General features: G+C 42.1%; 1 protein-coding gene across 5 annotated transcripts in view; it reads left to right on the forward strand.

Moving 5' to 3' along the window:
* Positions 1-22,575, forward strand: part of psd2 (pleckstrin and Sec7 domain containing 2) — a 55,596-nt gene extending 33,021 nt beyond the window's left edge. For 3 of the 5 annotated variants that reach the window (XM_039813691.1, XM_039813690.1, XM_039813695.1), the window contains exons 4-15: positions 10,056-10,253; positions 11,301-11,381; positions 13,126-13,283; positions 13,794-13,854; positions 15,837-15,927; positions 16,080-16,123; positions 16,246-16,436; positions 16,633-16,703; positions 17,176-17,333; positions 18,065-18,209; positions 18,333-18,476; positions 19,532-22,575. In XM_039813691.1, the coding sequence (XP_039669625.1) occupies positions 10,056-10,253; positions 11,301-11,381; positions 13,126-13,283; positions 13,794-13,854; positions 15,837-15,927; positions 16,080-16,123; positions 16,246-16,436; positions 16,633-16,703; positions 17,176-17,333; positions 18,065-18,209; positions 18,333-18,476; positions 19,532-19,762 (1,573 nt within the window). In that variant the 3' untranslated portion in view covers positions 19,763-22,575. The remainder of the gene's footprint in view (positions 1-10,055; positions 10,254-11,300; positions 11,382-13,125; positions 13,284-13,793; positions 13,855-15,836; positions 15,928-16,079; positions 16,124-16,245; positions 16,437-16,632; positions 16,704-17,175; positions 17,334-18,064; positions 18,210-18,332; positions 18,477-19,531) is intronic. The other 2 variants (XM_039813692.1, XM_039813696.1) reach the window with 1 other exon arrangement.
* Positions 22,576-23,161: the final 586 nt, after the last annotated feature.

Consider the following 23,161-nt stretch of genomic DNA (forward strand, 5'->3'; position numbering starts at 1 on the left):
CTTAGCGTGGTTCTATAGCGCTGCTGAAAATCCTACAGATTATCCTTGCCTGGCTCTCAGTCAGGCATTGATATGGATGCACCCACAGTTGCACACGTAGACATAAATATACGTGTACGCACTTTTGCAACACAAGCAAGCCATTATAAACACATTCTCTCTTTCATCCTCTCACCACAGACACACACACTAACTGAATCATTTCAACACTGACAGATTTATCCCTGTCTATTTATAGCTTGACTCCATGTTTTATGACACATCCCACGGTCCTTACTATACCAATGGCTGTTTTGGCTGAATGAGGTTCTTCTTACCACAGGCTTCTCTCCTCTGAGGCGTCTGTCAACACTTCCTGTACAGTATGTGTTGAGTGGAAATCAAGCCAGACTTTTGTGGCGTTTTCTGTTCTTGTCTTTGAATCTGTGACTGATTTAAAGGCAGAAGTTATTCTTTAGTTGTTGTCAGATGACGCTGTTGAGTGTTTCAACAAACACAATCCCACACCTGAACACAATTAGTCTCACCCAGCCAAAAGAGGTCACCATTGTCCATTGTCTGCTGCTGAGTAGGTGTTTTTTGGCTCTTGTGTGTGTGTGTTTATGTGTAAGCGAGAAAAAGACAGAGGGAGACACAAAACAAACCATACCACAATATTGTACCCGGGCTGTAATTAACTGATTACATTTCATGAGATTCTTGTTGTCTGGTTATACGTATCTTTGTTCATGCAAATCTATGTGTTACATGTAGATGTTTGTGTCTTGGTTAATAACATCTTGAGAACAAAACAGAAGTTTTTTGAGATACAGATTTAAAAAAGCTATCAATCAATAAGGGATTTACTATATTACTTAAATTATAAAAGCCATTTCAATGACAGTCATTTAGCTGTCATAATCTTTTACATTGACAATCTTGAAGGTTGTCCTATACTATAAAAAAAAAATATTCAGCAAGTAAGTTAATTACAAAACTATCCAAATATCCATTTTCTGCAACATATCCGGGGCGGTTGTGGTGGCAGCAGGCTAACGGCCTTTACACACCTGGGGCGTAACAAATAAAGCACACGAAAATGGGAAATAATCTCCTGCAGATATTTCGCATCAGAACTATTCATACCGACAGCGATGCAAATTTGCGACAGTTGTTTAAACAAAAAAAGTTTGAATACTCGCGCCAGCTCATCTACCATGTCGGCGGGACAGTTTGGGGTCTCCTGGGGATACTCCTGAAGCGAGAGCGAGAAAGTGACGGCGGTGTGAGCGGGCGAGAGAGAGAGTGATTGGAGGAGAGGAGAGTTAACGTTAAGTGGTGAAGATATCAAGTTAATGTAATGTTACAGTAGCTAGAGTCTGCATTTTGAGCACACCTACATGCTGCAGCTCCTCCAGACCAACGGAGGTGTCTGTGTCTTGTTTCCCCGCCTGCTGAGTGGAGTGGCGTGGGTTAGCTCCGGAGACTCCAGCCCCGTCTCCTCCTGTGCTGTCCGACCACATTTGGGAAGCCGGAGCAGAAAATCCTAACACTAAGCTACTGTAAGCTATTTCCGCCTTTTAGCGGAGTACTCTGAGTGAATTTATTTGCCTCCGGTAAACAGTTACGCAGTGTAGCATATGTCCAGGGCTTTTATTGTGAAAGGTAAGAACGGAAAGAGTGTCTCTGGTAAACGCTGTCTTTGTCAAGGTCGAAAGTAGTGCAGTTTGGCGTATATACAGCCTCCTGTTGTTGTATTATGAACATCATATTAAGTAAACGACACAACGTGATTGGTTGACGTCTTTATTCGCTGTGCAAAAGCTCAGAAAAATCCACCTCGTTCAGAAAAAAAACAACCTATTTGCGCCCTGGGTGAAAGTACTCATGACGAAAACAACACTTAAAATATTAATCGCACGAAAAAACGTCCCTGGTGTGTTAAGGCCTGTGTAAAGTAAGGTAGTTCAGACATCCCTCTTCCCAGTATTGTTTTCCAGTTCTTCCAGGGGGATAACGAGGTTCCCATGCCAGATGAGAAATATAATCTCTCCAGTGTGTTCCAAAAGAAGGCACCCAGGATGCATCCTGATCAGATGCCTGAACCGACTCAACTTTCTCCTTTTCAGCACCAAGGTGCAGCGACTCTACACCAAGGTCACTCCGGATGTCTGAGCTCCCTAGATAGATCGACTGGTAAACCAACGGTCTGGTACAGCGCCTGCATTACTGCTGACACCGCAACAATCCGTCTGTCCATTTTACCCCCACTGGTGAACAAGACCCCCAAGATACTTCAACTCCTTCACTTGGGCATATCCAGGGCTCCAGACTGCGACCAAAATTTGAGAGTGTGCGACTGAATTCATCCAGTCACACATGTGCGACCAGTAAATTTGCCCCCTTTTTTTGCACGTTAAACGTTGAATTTTCGGTACCTGAGAGCGCGTAAGCTTATCTGTCCTCTCTGAAAATTGACAGAGAGCAGAGCTGTGACACAAACACACACACACTCGCACACACGCAGAGCTGCAGACAATGCAAACTACATGGGCTCTGCAGTTTTGTTGAAGTCACAGTGAATCACGGAAATGCCGATTAACTGGTTTCAAGAGTGGTTACAGTTTTTCATAACTTCACGCAGACAGCGTCTGCTGCGATATATTTATGGCGAGCCGAAAGCGGTCGCGGTGCTGTTGACGTTATACTTCCTCGTAGACGAGCAGGCACAACAGTGGTTTCTGTGCCCTGGTGACTGACTGACTGAGGTTGTAAGGCAAGGCAACTTTATTTCTACAGCACCTTTCAGCAACAATGCTTTACATGAAACATTAAAGAGCAATTAAAAACGGTCATGATGAAAATAAAACAGGCTAAAAAATAATATACAAATACAATAATAAAAAAAAATATATATATATTTTTTTTTTACTGTCATGACAGCAATGGGGCTGTCTACCTTATATGTTGCATCTTCAAAAGTGACACTGAATTTGAAACAGCACATTGTAATTTCTGCATCTATTATCAAAGTATTTATTAGTAATACAGTGGAAATTGGTATAAATGTGAATATTTGGTTAGCATGTTGATTTACGGTGTGTGCCTCTAAATTTTCTGGTTGTGCCCCTAAAATTTTAAGTTGGGGGCCACTGTGCTCCTAGTGAAAAAAGTTAGTCTGGAGCCCTGATATCACCATTTTCCGGCAGAGAACCATGGCCTCAGACTTGGAGGTGCTGACTCTCATCCCGACCGCTTCACACTCAACTGCAAACCGCCCCAGTGCATGCTGGAAGTCACGGTCTGATGAAGCCAACAGAACCACATCATCTGCCAAGAGCAGAGAAGCAATTGTGAGGTCCCCAAACCGGACCGTCTCCTGCCCTCTGCTGCGCCTAGAGATCCTATCCATGAAAATCACAAACGCAATCGTGACAAGGGACAACCCTTGAGGAACCCAACACCCACTAAAAAAACAAGTTTGACTTCCTGCCGAGAATACGGACACAGCTCTCACTCCAGTTACATGCTGTAAGGACCGGATGGCTCGTAGTGACGGCCTGGTCATTATATAACTGGAGTGAGAGCTTTACCCCACCACAGGACTCCCCGGGGACCACGTTCGTAAGGCTTCGCCACAAAACACATGTAGACCTTTGTGTTCTGTTTTGAGTTTATTGGTTTTTAGGACACAGCTAGATGGAGCACAACTGGACGAAAGCCTGAACTGCTTTCTGACTCTATCTTTGGCATTATGGCAGTATGGCTGACTGATTGAGGAGCACAAAATAAGGACTCATTTTAAAGGCTGCAAATGTTGTCGAGGAGCACTTATCTCAAGTATCTCTGGCTAACTGCTCCAAACACGGACTCACTCATTCCCATGTGCCAGCTGCCATGAGAACATCACATCTGTGGTGGTCAACAGGTTTAGTATTCTGCTGTCTGACAAGTTCATGGTGTGTAAATGACAAAGGTTATCCATGAGTCAAAAAACTGAAGAGCGATCAGTATTCAGCAGCGTCTGCTTGGTCTAAAAAAGTATTCTGGTCCCAGTGCTAACTAAACTTCAGTTTTGTTGTTGTCGTCAAGGAAATGTAGTCATTGTTGTTGTCTGTACCTAATAATAATGCGTAGAACCCGGTTGCAGTGAATCTCATAGATTGCTCGCCTGTCCAAACTACTGTCCAAACTTCCCCCAGGGTTTTTTCTCCATTCTCATCTTCCATCTCATCCTCCAAATTTTGTACTTTTGACCCTACAGCTGCCTCTCTGTCCTCAGATTTTTCTATTGTTCTTCTTTCCACCAGACGAAAAAGAGGAAGGAGGGATTTAGATGCTGAGGTTAGCATGCAGGGATGTGTCAGGGTGTCTTATAAAAATAGTGTGTGTGTGTCTGTGGTGGGGAGCATAATCATTCACATAGTGTGTGAGGATTATTTTTATGTCTGTGCACCCTTACAGATCCATAAAAGGTAGGTTCTGTCCTCCAGTCAGTGACTATTTATCATATCCAGCATACCCTATAACATTTTTGATCAATCGCTAATTTGGCATCCTCATTTTGCATTAAAAGAAAAATAGGAATTTAGGTATTTTGTTTCTTCCAAAATAGATTTCATCATTTTAGGTTACACTTTTTATGCAGCTTTACTCTGTCGTGCATCAGTGGTTGCGGAGCAATATTGAAGCGATGCACTGGAGTAATGTACAGAAATAACCACATGAAATGACTAGATGCTGGAAAGTAGCTTAGTGAACCGAGTCCAAATACAGGACGTCCTGCTGATATTGAACTGGCTCAGAGCCTTTCACTTAAATGCAGAGGAAGTTGTGTTGGCTGGGACACACAGGGCCATTGTGAAGCCACCACTAGGAACAGTAATTCATCAGGAAAAGTCTGTATGGTGGGTTGCTCCGCCCCCAACATCCTCTCCTCTGTGGAGCGTTCAGACGTCCAACAAACTTCAAGGAAAAAAACTCCAAACACATTCCGTGTCTGTTGACACTATGGCGAAATAACGCTACAGTGTCATTTGTCAACAGAATAGGCTGTTGTTATCTATGTCCTGACTTCCGCTTTGAAGAAAGCTGATTTGGCTGTGAAAGTGAAATAACGCACCGGGCCGATGCCGATTTTACCGACGACTGGATGATGAGGCGGTCGGACCTCAGCGCGCATTTCACCGCTGATTTCCAAATTTCAGAGAGACGATGTGGAAAGAGGAATATGATGTTCACTTCGACCTTTTGCTGCAACTACTGTAAGTTTCACATTTCGACAGATCAGGAATTGTTTTAAGATTTCACGTCCAAATGGGTGGGAACATTAACATTATGCTGCGTGGCAAAATGGAAATAGTGAGGTAGCTGTACTGTTACTTTACTCTGGCAAACGGTCTCTTTAATACTTCTGTTATATTTCTTCAAGCACTTTTTTTTATTTTTTAAATCTTATGTTGTATATTCCTTTAGGGGCTTTAATTGCCTGTAATCAATGTAGTGGATTAAGAGATTTTGACAGGGTTTTACCATAAATTTGCATTTTATCTTTTTTTTTTTTTGCATTTTTTCAGGACTTATTATTTTAGAATGGCATGTAGTAAGGCAAGAGTTATGAGATTATAGTTGTTATAGTTATAATGGGATAGGCCTGCCAATCCTTTTTTGAATAATCAATTCCTTGTTTAGTTATAAATAAATGCCAGAAAATAGTGAGAAATGCCCATCACAAGTTCCCGGAGCTCACGGTGATGCCTTCAAAGCTATTCAGTTTACAATTAATATAAAAATGAGAAAATCATGAGAAAAATTCTTAAACTGGAACCAGTGGCTTATACTTGGTAAAGGATTTAAAATGGGAAGTTGATTATCAACATGATTGATTTTGTCCAGTGACTAATCAATGGATGGATTATTGTTTCAGCTCTAATTGAGATATGAGATAAAGATTTGTAGCTATAGCCCACTTAATGATGCCTAATTGCTCTAAACTGTTATTTTCATGACGTTAAAAAGTAAAAATGAGCAACTTTTTTACCCGTCATGGCCTTAGTTGATGACGAAACAAAAAATGTGTGGATACATGTCACTTTGTCTCATTTTCTAGGCTCGATGTGTCTCTTGTATGTTTTACATGTTAAACAAACATGCTACTTGTTTTACGAGTCCAATATTGCAACAGTTTTTACTCTCAGATTATATCTATTAGCAGATGACCTGTCTGACACACATGCACAAAAACACACAAACAAAGAGCTCTCACATGTGTGTGTGTGTTCCCTCATTTATCTATTAATCAAAGAAAATGAAAGAAAAGTCTGGGAAATAACCGAAATTTGATAATCCGGTTAATCCCATAATAGTTACCCTGGTGGGAGATGCCGCAGAGATCCTCCCCTTCTCCTTCACACACACACACACACACACACACACACACACACACACACACACACACACACACACACACACACACACACACACACACACACACACACACACACACACCTCTTTCATGCAGACACACCTTGTAAGTGTAGGTACGGGTGGTGCACAGCCAAAGAGATTAACATGTGAGTCACTGGCATGCACCATCATGCTCTCAATCTCTGACACAAACACAGACTGAGTGGCGGTCACAGTGGATGAATAAGTGTGGCCTGGGGATACAGAATTGAGCCTTTAGATAGACAAATACTGTAGGTTTACTGTGTGCCACTTGGCCCCTCAGTGACGCCAAGTATCTTGGCACAAAAGGCCTGCACTAGATATTTGACACTTCATGTTTTGTGTCTCTCTTACTGTTGTTGGTGTGTGTGTGTGTGTGTGTGTGTGTGTGTGTGTGTGTGTGTGTGTGTGTGTGTGTGTGTGTGTGTGCTCTATTATCGCCAGCAGCAGTGAATTGGGGGAGCCCGCATCTTTTTAGCCCCATGACTGATATGAGCTTTGAATGATTTATGAGGTCTCTCTGAGTCTATAGTGAATTAATATGGTCAGACAAGCAAAAGCAATTTCACTGCAAACACTAGGCTAGATGTTGTTTTGATGGTTTACCACAGACTCATTTTATTTTGTGTGTGTGTGCGCGCGTGTGTGTGTGTGCTTATGTCTTTGTGCAATATGTACATATTTCAATCCATCCATTTTTCTTTTTTTAACCACTTGTCTGGGTCCCAAAGGGGATTTCTAGGTGCATGCAGTTCATTGAGCGGATACTGGGTCTGCCCAGAGGTCTCCTCCTTGTTGGACATGTCCAGAATATCTCCAAAGGGAGTCATATACAGGAAGCATTTTTCTTTTTAAGATCCCCAAACCACCTTTATTGGCTCCTTCTCCACAAGAAAGAGTGGTGGTTTTACTCCTTCCGGATATACAAACTCCCCACCCTGTCCCTAAGGAGGAGCCCAGGCACCCTGCAAATGATCTGCTTTCACCCGACTCTATCTACAATCTTATAGTCATTCTTGGCGGGCGATGCTCCGCCACGATAAGGTGGTTGCATGACCAACCTCGGGCAATAGCTCCTTGCGGTGTGTCCCGAGGCAAATTGGTCCAAGGTCAGGGGCCAGATGAAGAGTGATTCTGAGAGCCTAATGAATCAGTCAAGACAGGACAGTGTAACCTTGCCTGGAGTAGAGAAATCAGCTCCCAGGACTGATACTTTGGTTTATTTGTCTTTTGTATCAGTCAGTTTTTGTCTGATGCCCCTTCGTGCCACATTGTGAAATTGTGTTAGACAGCTATAAGGTAGTCCACATCCCTTTACTTCTTCTCTAGCACAGGACACTTTGGCTTCCGCTGTATCCATGGTAACCAGCAAATCCCTTACGACAACAGCGAGTAGTGTATTCAATTTGTGAGGGTAATGCAATTGGGCTGATCTGATTATGCAAAAAAACATCTGAATCATCTGGCAAGAATGCTGACAGTGCCACGCAGATGCACACACAGACAGGAAATGAGGAAATGCCATTTAGACTGATTTACGTAAATGTGTGGAGTTTCTTTCTTAAGAAATAAATCGGAGATAGGGGTTTTGTGCTTATTTGTATTCATACAACAATAGAGTGCAGTTTGTTGCTTTCATCATGAACATGATATTAAATGCTATTTTGCTTGAATGATTGATGTATTGTCTGTAAGGGTTGTTTTTTTAATGTGTAAACCAAACCAACAGCAAGGCTTAATTAACTCCCTCCCTAACTCACTCATGGACTGTGGTGTGTGTGTAGCAAAGTATACAGTGCAATGCAGTACGGTGGACGCAACTCAATATCTTAATCAAACTACCTCAGTAAGTCATAAATAAATAAGTATGGCACTAATTAATACTCTTGCATTGATTCTCTCTGTTCTCTTGATGACACTAACGGTTATATAGAGTGAAGCCTGATTAGGTCATTAAACTGTGTGCCTGAGCAAGACACTGCATTGCAGTCTGCACTGATGGCCTTATTTCTTCAAGTCTTCTTGTCTTAGTGAGTCAGCTGTTATTGGTTCTACAGACATTATTTACATTCAATAACATTGCAAGTGCTTTGACATTTTTGCTTTAAATAGGGGCGTCCTCTAGCTCACCTGGTCCCATGTAGGCTGTGTCCTTGCCAGCAGCCCGGGTTCCAATCCAGCCCACTTTCCTGTCTTTCTGTACTATCTAATAAAAAAAAACGTGTCAAATAGAAATGAATAGCAACTGCAGAAGTGGAAGTCTAATGAAGCTGAAAAGAGCCTGAAGAGGAAGCTGGTTTCATAATCGTTACCAATAGTTTACAATTCAGTATGTTTAACTTTTCAATGCATTTCAGTTTGAGGCATTACTATGTTAACATTTAAGGAAGAGGGTTATAACGTCAAATAGGGTACATAGTGTTCAAGAACATGCCATTCATGCAGACTTTGCAAGTCATTACTCAATGAAAGCTGCATGTTCACTCTTATTTTTCAACTATTTGGCACCTGGTCTAATTTTTTTAACCTTAACTATTCCTGCAGGGGTGATTGAGTACATTCAGTGTTTTGCAGGAACGCCCTGATTCATAATCACACAGATACACCCATTCACAGCTGGAATAGACAGCCTAGTGATAGACAATGAGCATGAGATGGACAATATACTTGTTCAGTTTGGGGTTTTGCTCAAGGGAAAGTTGATGGGAGTCATTGAGGCCAGAGAGATCATTACTTGTTCACTATATGGGCCTTTATAAATGGAAAGCTCACTTGTCTAACTTCCAGGCTACATGTTGTGGATCGACCAATACTGTTTTTTTAGGGCCGATACCAATTATTAGTAGTTAATGAAAAATGTAACCAATATTTGGAACCAATATCGATTTACAGTGAAAATGAAAATCTTTAAGTCAAAATTAAGGTTTTGGAATGTTACTAACTCCAACACAAAACTTAGTTTAAATGCTTTAAGCAATTATTTAATAAATGAGAAACTTTCAACATAATCCCCAGTAAAAGATAGTCCGAGGACATGATGTCAGACTCGGTGGGGAGTGAAACCGAAGCAGAGGGACAGACACAGAGCTGTAGCCGAGCCAAAGTATCACACTTTTTAATTAATTAACTTTATCGGTTATCGGGCAAATAAAACACAGATGCAGATAATTTGCAAACTGCCCAAAAAATGGCCCGGTAATCAGTCTATCCCTACTACATGTGCCTGAAACAGAGGAATAGAAAAGTAGAAATGAGGTTTTTATATTACAGCACTTTATTAAACATGATGTTAGAGGTAACAGTCTGAGATGAGTGGAGCTTTTTTGAAAGAGATTTCGGCAGGTTAAAGCTGCCTCACCATTCTCATCAGCCTTTAGATTCACTGCACTGAACGAAACTGGGTCAGCGTCATGACAAGTCATTCAAACCTCATTTGACTTTTGTTAGTGTGTATGTGAACATACGTTTATGTAATTGAGTTTTATGCTCAGCAGTTCAGTTTCCTCTGTCTGGTTTGAAGTGTGTGGGCGCGAAACGACGGACATGTGTTCCATTCATTAACCTAAAGGCACCTGCTTTGTGTGTTTGTTTGTTTGTTTGTGCGTGTGTGCGTATGTTCTCTCCTCCAGTGATGCCAACCTCACAGACGTGCTGTCTGACTCAGAGGAGTGTGATCTGGGCAGTCTGGAGCGTTTGGAGCGCGGCAGCACCGACACTCTGGCCAATGGCTGCCGAGCCGACTGCGAGGCCGCCAAGAGGCTGGCCAAGCGCCTCTATCACCTCGAGGGCTTCAAACGCTGTGACGTGGCCAGACACCTGGGCAAGAAGTGAGCACGCACACACAGTAACACTTGTGCAGTAGGGCTCAGCAATATATCAATATTATATCGATATATGAGGCTAGATATCGTCTCAGATTTTGGATATCGTAATATGACACAAGTGTTGTCTGTTGTCCTGGTTTTAAAGGCTGCATTGCAGTAAAGTGATGTCATTTTCTGAGCTTACCAGACTAACAAACGGTTCTATTATTTGCCATTACCCAGTTAGTCATTAAAGCCACATTATTGATAATTATTTATCCAAAATCTCATTGTGAAAATATTTTGTGAAAGCACCAATAGTCGACCCTACAATATTGTTGCCATATCGATGTCGATGTATTGGGTCAAGAATATGGAGATATTTCATTTTCGCCATATCGCCCAGCAGTTACTTTGGAAATGTAATAGGTTACCGATTACAAGTTACCCTATTTCAAATGTAATAGTACTATAACTATTACTTCATCAAAGTAATTGGTTATATATAATAACTTATTAGGCTACATTCAATAACTTTTTGATTCCTTTTCTAAATTTCTAATGACAGCTATGGCGCTGCAAATTCAGACAGCATCAAACTTTACTAAACTCAACATATAGCCTAGCTTTATATAGAAAATATTCAGCAACCCCCCCAATTTAATCATTGACATTTTCATAGGTAACTGTAATTTATTTACACATTTCTTCCCAGTAACTGTAACGGATTACAGTTACCTTTATTTTGTAATTAAATTACGCCGCTACATGTAACTAGTTCCTCCCCCAACACTGCACGTGTGCATATATGATGACTAAAGGACTGACAAATAGCCAGAAACCGAGGAAAACATGTTACATACTGTAGTTACATTTGTTCAGTATGAGAGACACAGACATAATGTACACATAGATGTATGTATACATGTAAGAATACACACTTTATTCGTATAGCATCACTAGAAGTGCATTCTCTAATACAGAGGTGTCAAGTAAAACATTTCTATAACGCATTCATACGTCTTCAGTGCCACGTTGATGTGCTGACGCTCTCTCCCTGTCTCCCTGCAGTAATGAGTTCAGCCAGCTGGTGGCATCGGAGTACCTGAGCTTCTTTGATTTCTCCGGCCTGTCGCTGGATCGAGCCCTGAGGTAATGCACAGTCAGCACTTGGAAGTGATGAGTGTGCCTCCCACCCTCGTCACAAAGCATTAGCTTTGTGCTAATCAAGCTGTCGTGTTGAGTATAGTTAGCCAGTGTAGCTGAACGCTGCGGAGTACATCACTGCACTGAACCTGACATGTTGCTGTCTCCAACTGCTGCCTTCAGCCCACCGTGTTCAGTTAAGAGCCCTCGTGTGTGTTTCATACTAGGTTCATAATTGTATTTAGAGGTTATATCAGAATAGGTTTACAGGGTTTAATTTTCAAAAAACACCATATTTTTGTTGTATAGCACATTGCTGCAGCTCCTCTTTTCACCCTGTGTGTTGAGCTCTCTGTTTTAGCTCCAGAGTGAGGCATCTCACTTCTGTTCCATCTTTGTTGGGAGTCGCACATGTGCAGTAGCTAGGTAAGGACTACTAGCCAGTCAGAAGCAGAGTATGAGTATGATTTTTCACTTTGTACACCTATAACGTGCACAAAAAAGATATATAACACAATAAAGGAAAGGAAAAAAAGGCAAAAAGCATAATATGAGCACTTTAAAAAGTAACACTTCACAAAGGAAAAGTCCTGCATTCATTTGGGTATTGTTTAGATCTTGGATACCAAGGTCTTCAACCGGTCAGCCATAATAATGTCTGGTAGGAATGAAATAAGCATCATAATGCACAGTAGGGCTGCACAATATATAGATTTTTTTTATCGTCATCGCAATATCAACTCTGGCGCAATAAACACGTCGCGAAAGACACTCAAAAACTTTTTGTGTTAGTTGAAAGAAAATATCAGTTGAAAACCGCACTTTAAAATGTCATTCTTTTTTAGTGCTGCCTTTTATTGAATATAAAAGGCAGCACTAATGCATGCATTAATCTGACATCTTAGAAATTCTTTCAATCAAGATATATTGTTTAGTCAATGAAATTTGAAAAGAAATAGCAAAAGAATATCACAAATTCAAGTCCAAGGTGATGTCTTCACATATTACGTCCAACCAAAATTCCAAAAATTTACTTTATACAAAACCGCAAATTCTGACATTTGAGAATCTTGAACCAGCCCGAATATTTGACGCTTTTGCTTGAAAAATTAATGAAACTCAATCGAAATAGTTGCAGATAATTTTTCCGTCAATTGACTAATTGATTATTAGACTTTCTGTTTCAACTCTACATTAATGTATCACCTGGAAAGATTGAAAGTGAGACTGTGTGAAACCTCTTGATTCTGTCATACGGTTACCAAATCAAAGCCATTTATTTGCAGTTCAGAAGTGCAGCCAGTTCTCAACACAAGACCACACACACAGAGACATGAATATGACACAATCCTTCATTATGACAATATACACACATGACCACGAGTCACAAAGTTTTAAAAAGCAGGTGTGACTGTTGCAGTTTTTCTCAAAGTCAAATGTCTGATAAGGTTTTCCAAGAAAGCTGTCGGCTGCATTCGGTGTTTAAGCCCTCAACGTCGTCTTCCAGGCAGTGTACCTGGAAGGCACTAGGATTAGGCAATTGATAGGGTTAGGGTTATGGTTAGGTGCCTTGAAGTCGACGGTCGCAGCGCTGCCTTGAAGTCAACATTGGAAGCTTAAAACACCATTGAGCGCTGAATTCCTCCGCAAATTCCATTTACTGCAAGAAGTGATGAAATCCTTTATTTTTCAGAGATGCATTATCGGGAACCATTTGATCTCCCGTTGACCTGTGACTTGTGTGCGACAGGAACTTCTTAAAGGCCTTTCCACTGATGGGAGAGACCCAGGAGAGAGAGAGGGTCCTTGTACATTTCTCCAGACGCTTCTGCCACTGCAACCCACAGACACTTACCTCTGAAGAAGGCCAGAGCCACGGAGAATATGACGGTGATGACGACAATGACGGTATGAGGAACAATATAATAAAGAGAAAGATAAGTCATAACAGCTGTTAAAAAAAAAAATATGACTCCTGTTTTATTATATTGATTTGACATTACTGTTACAGTTTCCCATTTCGATCCCAGTTAAACAAACACTCATGACTGCAGCATATTTACACTGCGGCGGTAAAGTTATGGCTACTTGTATAATAAAAATACTGAATCAATTCAAAAACTAGCTGATTATTTTAGCATGCAGGCTATTTATGCAGCTCTGCAGATGTGTGTGTGTGATTTGTGTCTGCGTGAACTATAAAGAATGTATGGCACTGCATTCACGTGTGTGTGTGTGTGTGTGTGTGTGTGTGTGTGTGTGTGTGTGTGTGTGTGTGTGTGTGTGTGTGTCTGTGTGTGTTTTTTTTTTTTTGTGTGTGTGTGTGTGTGTGTGTGTGTGTGTGTGTGTGTGTGTGTGTGTGTAGAGGAGTGATTTGACATTTAGCTGACGTCGGCTTTGTGTATTGTCCTGTTGCAGATGGAGCCCACACATTGACCTGCGCCCTTATGCTGCTCAACACCGATCTACACGGACATGTACGTACTGTAGTTGTCTATCTTACTGGTTCTGCAGGATTCCCTTTTCCTCTAGTCTTCCTGTACTCTTGCATTGCCAGACCTTCCTCCACAGCGCTGCGGAGGAGGGTCTGGCTAGTCCACACAGCATTCCGGGATGGGAGAAAAACGTGCTCTCGTTTATTGGCATTTCTTTAAACCAATCACAATCGCTTTGGGCGGTGCTAAGCGCTGGACGTAGCAACGGTGCCTCTGCAAAATAGCCTCGGGAAGAAATTTGTTTTGGTTGGAACATGTGCGCGTAGGGAGGCGAGCTCTGGAATTATAATGACTGTCGAATGTGTGATGACAATTAAAAAAAAAAAAAAGATAAGACATAATTTCATTGTCGGTTCTAGCTCGCAGGATGTTTTCCGGATAGACCGGAGTTTAGAATGCCAACACAATGAAAGCGGAAGGTGAGGGACATCTATCTGAAAATGAGGGACATCCGGCAGAACCTTCGGCGGCACGGAACTATCCCGCAAAAGAAACGTCGTCGATATAGACTAGCCTTCCTGCAAAACAAAGTGTAAAGACAGTCCTTTTGTCAGAAATGGCATGTCTCCATCCACACCTTCTTTTCTATCTATTCCTTGTTCTTTCTGTCAACCCTTTCCTCTCTCTTCCTCTTTCTCTCTCCTCCGCGGCCTACTTTCTGACCTGTTTCTGTCTCTCCTCTCCTCGAATAGTCTCATCTGCTCTGTTCTAAACTGGAGCACTGTGGTCTGGGCAGCGTAACACGATCAGTATCATAGGTCCTGTGCTTTGCTTTTCCTCGACCCGCCTGCGAGTGAATTTCCCTCCTCGACCTGATATCCTTTCTCTCTTTTCAATTTCCTTTTCCTCCCTTTCAAATCCTTCCCCTGCTAACCAAATGTGGCCGCCTGGTCTCTCTCCACCCGTGCAGGTGGTAAGTATATTTATAGTACTAACACTGTCCTCATTGACATCTGTGCCTTCCTCTTGCCAGCTAATAATATCATTTCATTAAGTCATGATTATTTTAAATTTGATCAGTCACATTAGGCTCATAATAAATGATGCACACACACACAGGGATGTATACATTTTTAAATCATTGTTGTGCAGTGACACAAATATTTGGTTGCTTAAATGTTGTTTACCAAAAAGAAATGATATGATAAAATGCAGTACTGGTATAAGCAATGGGAAATGCAATTGACCTGCAGTGCTGCGAATCACAATGTCTAAAGTAGAGTTCAAATTCAAACAAAGTGAACCGCAGATTCAATGGAGCATAAAACCTTTTGTGACACCTGTTATATCCCATCCTTTTTTTTCTTGTACTTTTCCTAGAAAAGGGAGCAGGGTTGTCTTGTCTGTTACGTGGGCCTCCTCAGACGAAAATGCAAATAGAAAGCCACAGACCAAATCTAGTTTTCTTTTTTCTATAACAGTAGCGAGGCGATTCAGATTTAGTCCCACAGCTGTATCTGTTTAGGTTACAGGCTTTATTCAGACAGAAACAGGGACGTAATACAGAAACACCTCCCTATGTTTTCACCCTATAATGATGCATCATAATAAGAGGCTAAAGGAAATGTATGGTAAGCTGATACTAGCACATACATAAGAGGTGGAACCACTCTCACCGCCACTACTAGTAGAACCAGCAGCATAACACTGCCACCCAGTGGATAGATTTTTTGCTGCTGCAACACTGGAATGTCCCATTTTTTTGGGGATCAATAAAAATCTATCTATTTATCTATCTATCCGTCTATAGTTGCAAAACTGCATTCAGGTTGCAGCACATAAAACTAGGTTGAAATTATCAGCTTTGGAATTTGAATATTTGTCAACTTCTGAGCTGAGCTGAAGATTGACCAGTTTACTTCCACACGTTAAAAAGCTAATTCAACTGATTGTTTTGTTTGTGTCTGTCTGTCTGTCTGTCTGTCTGTCTGTCTGTCTGTCTGTCTTGTTTGTTCACCTCTCCTCAGAACATTGGGAAGAAGATGTCTTGCCAACAGTTCATCAGTAATCTCGATGGCCTCAACAATGGCAAAGACTTCCCTAAAGACTTATTAAAGGTACAGATCACCTCCTGAGAAAGTACAGCTACCACAAAAACCTCTTTTTGTCTTAGCCTCAGAATTGAAGCATGTCTTCACATTCTTTACCCTGTAGTCAGGTTAAAAGAGAATGTTTACAGTTCCTCTCTTTTCTTGCCTTGCCCACACAGGTCTTGTATAACTCTATCAAGAATGAGAAGCTTGAGTGGGCAGTGTGAGTATGCATTTTGTGTTGGTGAAAAGGAAAAGTACTTGGGCTATGCAAGTTTTTTCAGAAGTAAGCACACTTGAATATGTGCTGCTCAGGTTTATCTGAATGGGTATTTGTGTGCACAGTGAGGAGGAGGAGCTGAGGAAGAGTCTGTCAGAGCTGGTAGAGGAGCAATGTGAGGGGGGGAGTAAGCGTGTTGCCAGGGTAACGGACGGCCATAATCCTTTCATCGCCATTCCCATTCTCTTAAATGCCGTCACCTACAAACATGGGGTGCTGACCCGCAAGAGCCACGCTGACATGGACGGCAAACGCAGTGAGTGATTGTGTACATACACGCACACGCGCACACACACACGCACACACACCACACACACACACACACACACACACACACACACACACACACACACACACACACACATTTAACTGAAATGAACTCATTCCTAATAAGTTATTGTAAAAAATATGACGTAAAAGTTTTTTTATTTCTTCGCTTCTCTCTCTTCCAGCCCCGAGGGGTCGCCGTGGTTGGAAAAAGTTCTACGCGGTTCTTAAGGGGATGATCTTGTATCTCCAAAAGGTACCACACCTTATCCTCTGCTCTGTTACCATAGAAACACACATCCAGCACCGCTGTCATTGCAGTGGTGGTGGATGTTGCTAGCTGTGTGTGTGTGTGTGTGTGTGTGTGTGTGTGTGTGTGTGTGTGTGTGTGTGTGTGTGTGTGTGTGTGTGTGTGTGTGTGTGTTGGAGAGGGAGTGAGATAGATGGAGCATTAAAAGAGGAAATGAGGCATGGCTGCTCTGCTGCGTGTTTGTCTCCCCCTGCTGGAAGGCAGCAGTGTGATATTTTCACTACATTTTAAATTATGTGATGGACATCTAATCTAATCATCAAATTTTTAGGCTTATTGTGTCATTTAATGAGGACTATTCCTCAGGATAAAGAGTTTAGTATACTCTCTAGATTCTCTGCTATAATAACAAAATTACTGAAAAATATAAGACCTATGATCTCTGTATGTCCGTTGTTTTTTTCTGTTACTTACCCAGGATGAGTACAAGCCTGACGCCGACATTTCCGAGGTGGACCTGAAGAACGCAGTGCGGATCCACCACGCTTTAGCCACTCGTGCCACCGACTACAGCAAGAGAGCCAACGTCCTGAAGCTCAAAACCTCAGACTGGAGAGTCTTCTTGCTGCACGCCCCGTAAGTTGAATTTGAGACGTTTTCATTACGCTTCAAAAAGACAATTAAGCCTCAAAAGTACAGGAAATGAGACAAATACAACGGAAGTTTCCATTTTTATACATATATGTTTTGAAATGTTTTCACGTTTTCAATGAATGGCATCGTCCAAAGATCCTGAAACTTGATCTTTGGTTGGAGCTGGTGTAGAGGATTGATGGATGGATGGATCCATGGATTTTCTGCAGATTTTAAACGAATCAAATAAATAACCCCCCCCCCCCTCCACATCCCAATCAGGAAAACACCCTGCTTGATTCCGCAGACTTTCATTCTGGATCACCACTGAAAACGCAGATTGTGTTTGGGTCTGGTGAAGATGAATTGTATGTCGCGCCAGAGTTGAGAAAGTACTTAATAAAGTCAATTGTAGCTAAAAAAAGTGTCTTCCCTAATTCGACCTTTATAAGAGTATTTTGTGATACCTAAATCCACTATTATCTCAATTCTCAGACAGTGGAATTGTTTTGTGAATTTAGGCACACAATGTCAAAAGAAACAATTACATCGTTTCAATTACATTCTGTGAATCGGAACAATTGTCTTTTTTTCTGTCATGTTCTGCAGCCAGCTGAGTGTACAAGGCTTTTTCATGTAGCTGAACCTGTGCTGATGAGTCGAACTACGTGTACAGCGATAGAAACTGTTTTCATTGTAATCACCTGCCCTCTCTCCCTTCACTCTCTTTCCAGTAGTGAGGAGGAGATGATGTCTTGGATCTTTCGGATAAACCTGGTGGCAGCGCTGTTCTCCGCGCCGGCCTTCCCTGCCGCCATAGGCTCCATGAAGAAATTCTGTCGGCCAATCCTGCCGTCTTCATCCACCAGACTCAAACAGGTACACACACACACACACACACACACACACACACACACACACACTATTCTATTTTTGTCCGCTTGCATCTGATTGGCTGTTTTGGGGTTCTTCTGGTTTTTGTCTGGGCTGTGATTGGTGCAGGAGGAGCAGCTGCTGAGTCACGAGAACAAGCTGAAGCAGATGAGCCTGGAGCTGGAGGAGCACCGGAAAAACTCGCCCTCAGCCGACCCCAAAAGCCGCGAGTGGGAGGAGTACCGGCTCAAGGAGCACTACCTCACGTACGAGGTACGGGCTTAATTTGTCTGTTTTTTCAGGTGTCATTTTTATTCTTTTTATGTTTTTTTCCTACATTTTTTTTTTTTTTTTCAAATTAAAGGGCAGCTAAGAGACCAAAAAACATGCCAGATGGCCAGTGTAAAGTGATAGCTGTTTTCCTTTCTTATCCATTCTATTATCATAAGTATATCATTCGTGATTTTCTATTTTGTTATTAGTAGCAAGGAAGATGTTCAGTTAACACACATATGAAATCTCATTATCAGACTTCATTGTTTTCTTCTAACCTAGCCAACCAGCTACGAGATGAACGGTGACAATAAAACATTTGATTTGGCCAAAACAACATTTTTAAAACGGCAAACAAGGCAAACGTACAATAATGTTGTAAGCGAGCGCCACCAATCGGAGACGTCACTGTTATGCTTAGGATTGTGGGTAGTGTAGTCCTTTTCCATGACATCGCGAATGTGCATGTTTTTCCTAAAACAAGATATTATTATTATTATTATTGATATTATACGCAATTGTGGCTTCTACAGGGGCCTAAACAATCGTTTCACAACCTGGTGGCTTGTGGTCGGTCTACCTCGGATTGGTCTCGTATTGCCAGACCTTCCTCCACAGCGCTGCGGAGGAGGGTCTGACGTGCTCTGGTTTATTGGCATTTCTTTAAACCAATCACAATCGTCTTGGACGGCGCCTCTGCAAAATAGCCTCGGGAAGGAACTTGTTTTGGTTGGAACATGTGTTCTGGAATTAAAATGCCCGTTGAGTGTGTGATGAGAATTTTTCTAAAAAACAAATGAAAATAAATATAATTTGATTGTCAGTGAGGGACCTCCGGCCGATAAATGAGGGACATCCGGCTGAACCTCCGGCGGCACCAGAACAATCCCATCCTCGGATGGTTAAGGCAATATGGCTAATAATCAAAATTCTTATGGAGAGAATGAAAGGGACTTTCGCTTCCGGAACCACACTGTTGAGTTCTGTTGGATTCATTTTCTATTGGTCTCACTTTCTTTCTCTCACTTTCTTTCTCCCCCCCCCTCGCTGAGCAGAAGACTCGGTATGAGACGTACATCAGCCTCCTGCAGGCCAAAATCCGCGCAGAGACGGATGACCTCGAGAAGATCGAGGCCAGCGTGATGGCCGGCCTGATCATGGAGGGTGGCCTGGCCGGCCGCGAGTGCCACCTCCGCAAGACGCAGTCCTCCCCGTCCATCAGTCAGGCTCAGGGCGGGCTGAACGGGAGGGCCGCTGGATGCACTGCCCCAGGACAGAGGAGCTGAGGGGAGGAAGGAGGACCAGTGACCCCAAAGCCCACCAAACAACATCCCTCCAAGCCAAACTAGCTTAATCCTCCCACTTCTTACTGGGTTTCCTGTTAGTATTTAGTGTTTTGGGCTCCTCCGTTCCTCCTGTTGTACTTACAGTAAGAAGGTGGGTAGCAACAGGAGGCATGACTCACTGTCCTTCGTAGAATTGATCAACCCTGGTGATAAGTTTCTGTCCTTGAGCAATAGATGAAGAAGATGAAGAGCCCGTGCTCGATGCCCGACAAGTGACCCTGCCAAACCTCAGACCTTTGAACTTTTACTATTGCACATTAAAATGATCATTACTGTGATCACTATTTATAACGACATCATCAGTATTATTTTGAAATGAAACTCAGAGCGATGCATGTGTCTTTAGTTGAAATGTGTATTTAGTTATGAGCAGAGCTTTGAGTCATTCATAATGTCTTAGTTTAAGGCCAGAAAGAGAACAAAGAACGAGAGACGGACCGGTTTGCCTTTGTCCTCTCTGTCCTGTCCTCCAGGAGGCAGGCAGTGATTCAGATGGAGATGGTACTACTGTAGCATTTTGGCCTTTTTGTTTCCCGCTCGTGTTTACACACCCAGCCACTCACAGGCGTGTGTATGGACCTACGGTATAGGCGGAGTGTGGTGTGTGAAGATGCAACATATCTATCCCAGAGATACAAAAACTCTCCAAAAGAACTTCTCAGAAGGATCATGTCCCTGCCATGTATAGCATATTTATTTATTTATTTAATTCTCCAAACCTTTATTCACCCCAGGAAGGGTTTACACATTGAGCATGCTCGCTCTTTTTTTCAGCCATTTCCATTCGACGTTCATACAGCTACATCCATTTGTAAGTGGCTGCCAAGAGGAACAGCCGTGGTTTTAACTGTTCACTAAGCTGCTCCACCGGAGGAACTGGAGGTTGAGTGCCTTACTCAAGGCCACCTTGACACTAGATGTTGAGGGATTTAGAGAGTGTTAGTCAGTCACTTGTCAGAGAGATCTGTGTCTGGGATTTCGAAGCTGCCGCTACCCCAAATACTGACGTGTGTTCAATTATTCTGTATGTTTTTTCCAACCAGTCAAATCTGAACTGAAGAGGATAACTGTATGTGACTGAATGAAAGCACTGTGCCATGTTCCGTTCTATCCCACAAACTACTCTTCTTATATCACGGCAGAGTGCACTGAGCTGATGTGTAACAATATACGGTTGAGTGTGAGGTTGCCGAACATCAAAGTGAAGGGCAGAACAGGAAGGTGTGGGTGGGAGACATACCGTATGAGTGGGTCAGCCGGTGTATGTATGCGTGTGCGCACTGGCATGCTCTTTTTAAGCAGTTGAGTTGTTGAAGCTGTAGGCCACAGGAAGAAGTAAATATAGCAGGTTCATGTTTTTCTATGAAGATTTTTGAGCATGTTTGGTGAGAAACAATCTGATGGCCTTCTGCTGAATAAGACTGCCATCACAATCAGGCCTAGAGCTCTCAAAAGCATCTTCAGCACAAAGGCAGACATCATCCTTTTGACAAAATATATACCTTTTAACTCCCAAAACAGAACATCTAACCAATCTACAGTATGTTCTGATTTATAACATGTTACATGGACCTAATATAGCTTGCTTGGCGTTGTGTACTAGTACCGGTGTATTCCTTTGATTGCCATCCTTCCTAACAGTTGAAGATGTTTTTGGGAGAGCAGGACCTGGCCTATCTTAGACAGAGACTGGCTTATTGGAGAGTGTAGCAGCAGGTCTGCTCCAGCTTAACATGATGAAGTCAAGAAAGCTGTCAGCGTACTGGAATGGAGAAGGGAACAGCAGCAAAACAACTCCACCAGCAGAGTAGCCATCAAAACATCCTCCACAAGGGGGAGGAGGAGGAGGAGAAAAGACTCCTTTTCTAAGAAGAAGAGACTGCTTTGGTTTTCTAGGTAAGACGGTCTCTGCCAGCCAAGAACAAGCAAAACAGACATCCAGCACACGTTAGTCCAAACTGGGAACACAACATATGAAGCCTGTTTCTAATGGGAGGAGGATGAGAGGATGTGGTGGTAGGGGTGGCGGTACCGCTGTTTGTGAGCACCTTAATTGATTCCAAGCCACCCACACACACACACGCACACACCACACACCACACATTTTCTCTTTCTACGTAATTTGCTTATGACACAACTGTAGATCAGTGAGCTAAGTCCTCCCTCACTCAGCCTCAGTGTGGCACAGAAGCATGTTGACATAAACCAGAGCTGTGGATATCGACAGTATATGAAATCTTTGGCTCTGGACACAGCGCTTCTGTTGCTTCGTATATCATATTAATAGTGACTGAGAGGATCTGAGATCCTTTTGGGACTTGGCTGGACACCTGGAATTACAGCTGGAATCCTGGGACCGGATCCTTGTACAGACCAAAATGCTGAAGCGGAGCTGAGTTTTCAGAGAAGAAGTACCATTTTATAAAGCTGTATTGTTAGGATGAATAACTGCTTTCTTACAGGGAGACTTCCCCTTATAGTCACTTTGGCTGTTGTGCTAACCATTGTTTCCCAATGTTCTAGGGTAGGCCTGTGCTGTAATATAGGATTGTGAGAAAAAAAAATATTTGTTGATTGTTATGTTTAATTTAAAAAAGGAAAACTTAGGCACTTTGATGTCAGCATTGGCTCTGTCTTTTTGTTTGTTTTGTTTGTATATCTGAACTGTTCTTTGACAGGATGCTTATACTATGTAAAGGACATATTTACTGAATATTTAGTCTGTGCTTCATAAAGTAAGCTTTTATACAGATGATTGTGATCGTGCTTTCTTAATATTTTTAACTCTGCTAAAAAAGAAAAAAAAAGAAAAAGGTTAGCAGTTTGCTAACCTGGGTGACATCTATGATATTATGTAGATATTACTTTGTGTAATAATGCAAACAGATTTTGTTCAGAACTTCAGCACTATACAACATTTCCAACATGTAAATGTTTTTTGGGGGGGAATTTCGCCTGCAGTAAAGAGCTATATTTGAAATTTAGTATGTTATTAAATCCAGTATAAAACAGCTAGTTAACTAGACCATTGGTTCCCAAAGTGGGGTCTTTGAGGGAGTTCCAGGGGGTCCCCAACAAAAAGGAGCAATTCTAATTCCATGGAATTAGAGTGAAAATGATTAATTAAAAGTATCACTATTTGGGTCATGGGCTTCCCACACTTTCTGTAATAAAGCATCTAAAAGCAAAACTCCTATCAGATGGGGGACCCTGGGATGAAAACTTATCAAATAGGGGTCCGTGGTCTAATTTGTGTCAGTTTAGGGTTCCTTTACGTGAAAATGTTTGGGAACCACTGAACTAGACCAAAGTCACAAGTGTACAAGTACCTAATAGCAA

This window comes from Perca fluviatilis, chromosome 10 (genome assembly GCF_010015445.1).
Source record: "Perca fluviatilis chromosome 10, GENO_Pfluv_1.0, whole genome shotgun sequence".
Taxonomy (NCBI): Eukaryota; Metazoa; Chordata; class Actinopteri; order Perciformes; family Percidae; genus Perca; species Perca fluviatilis.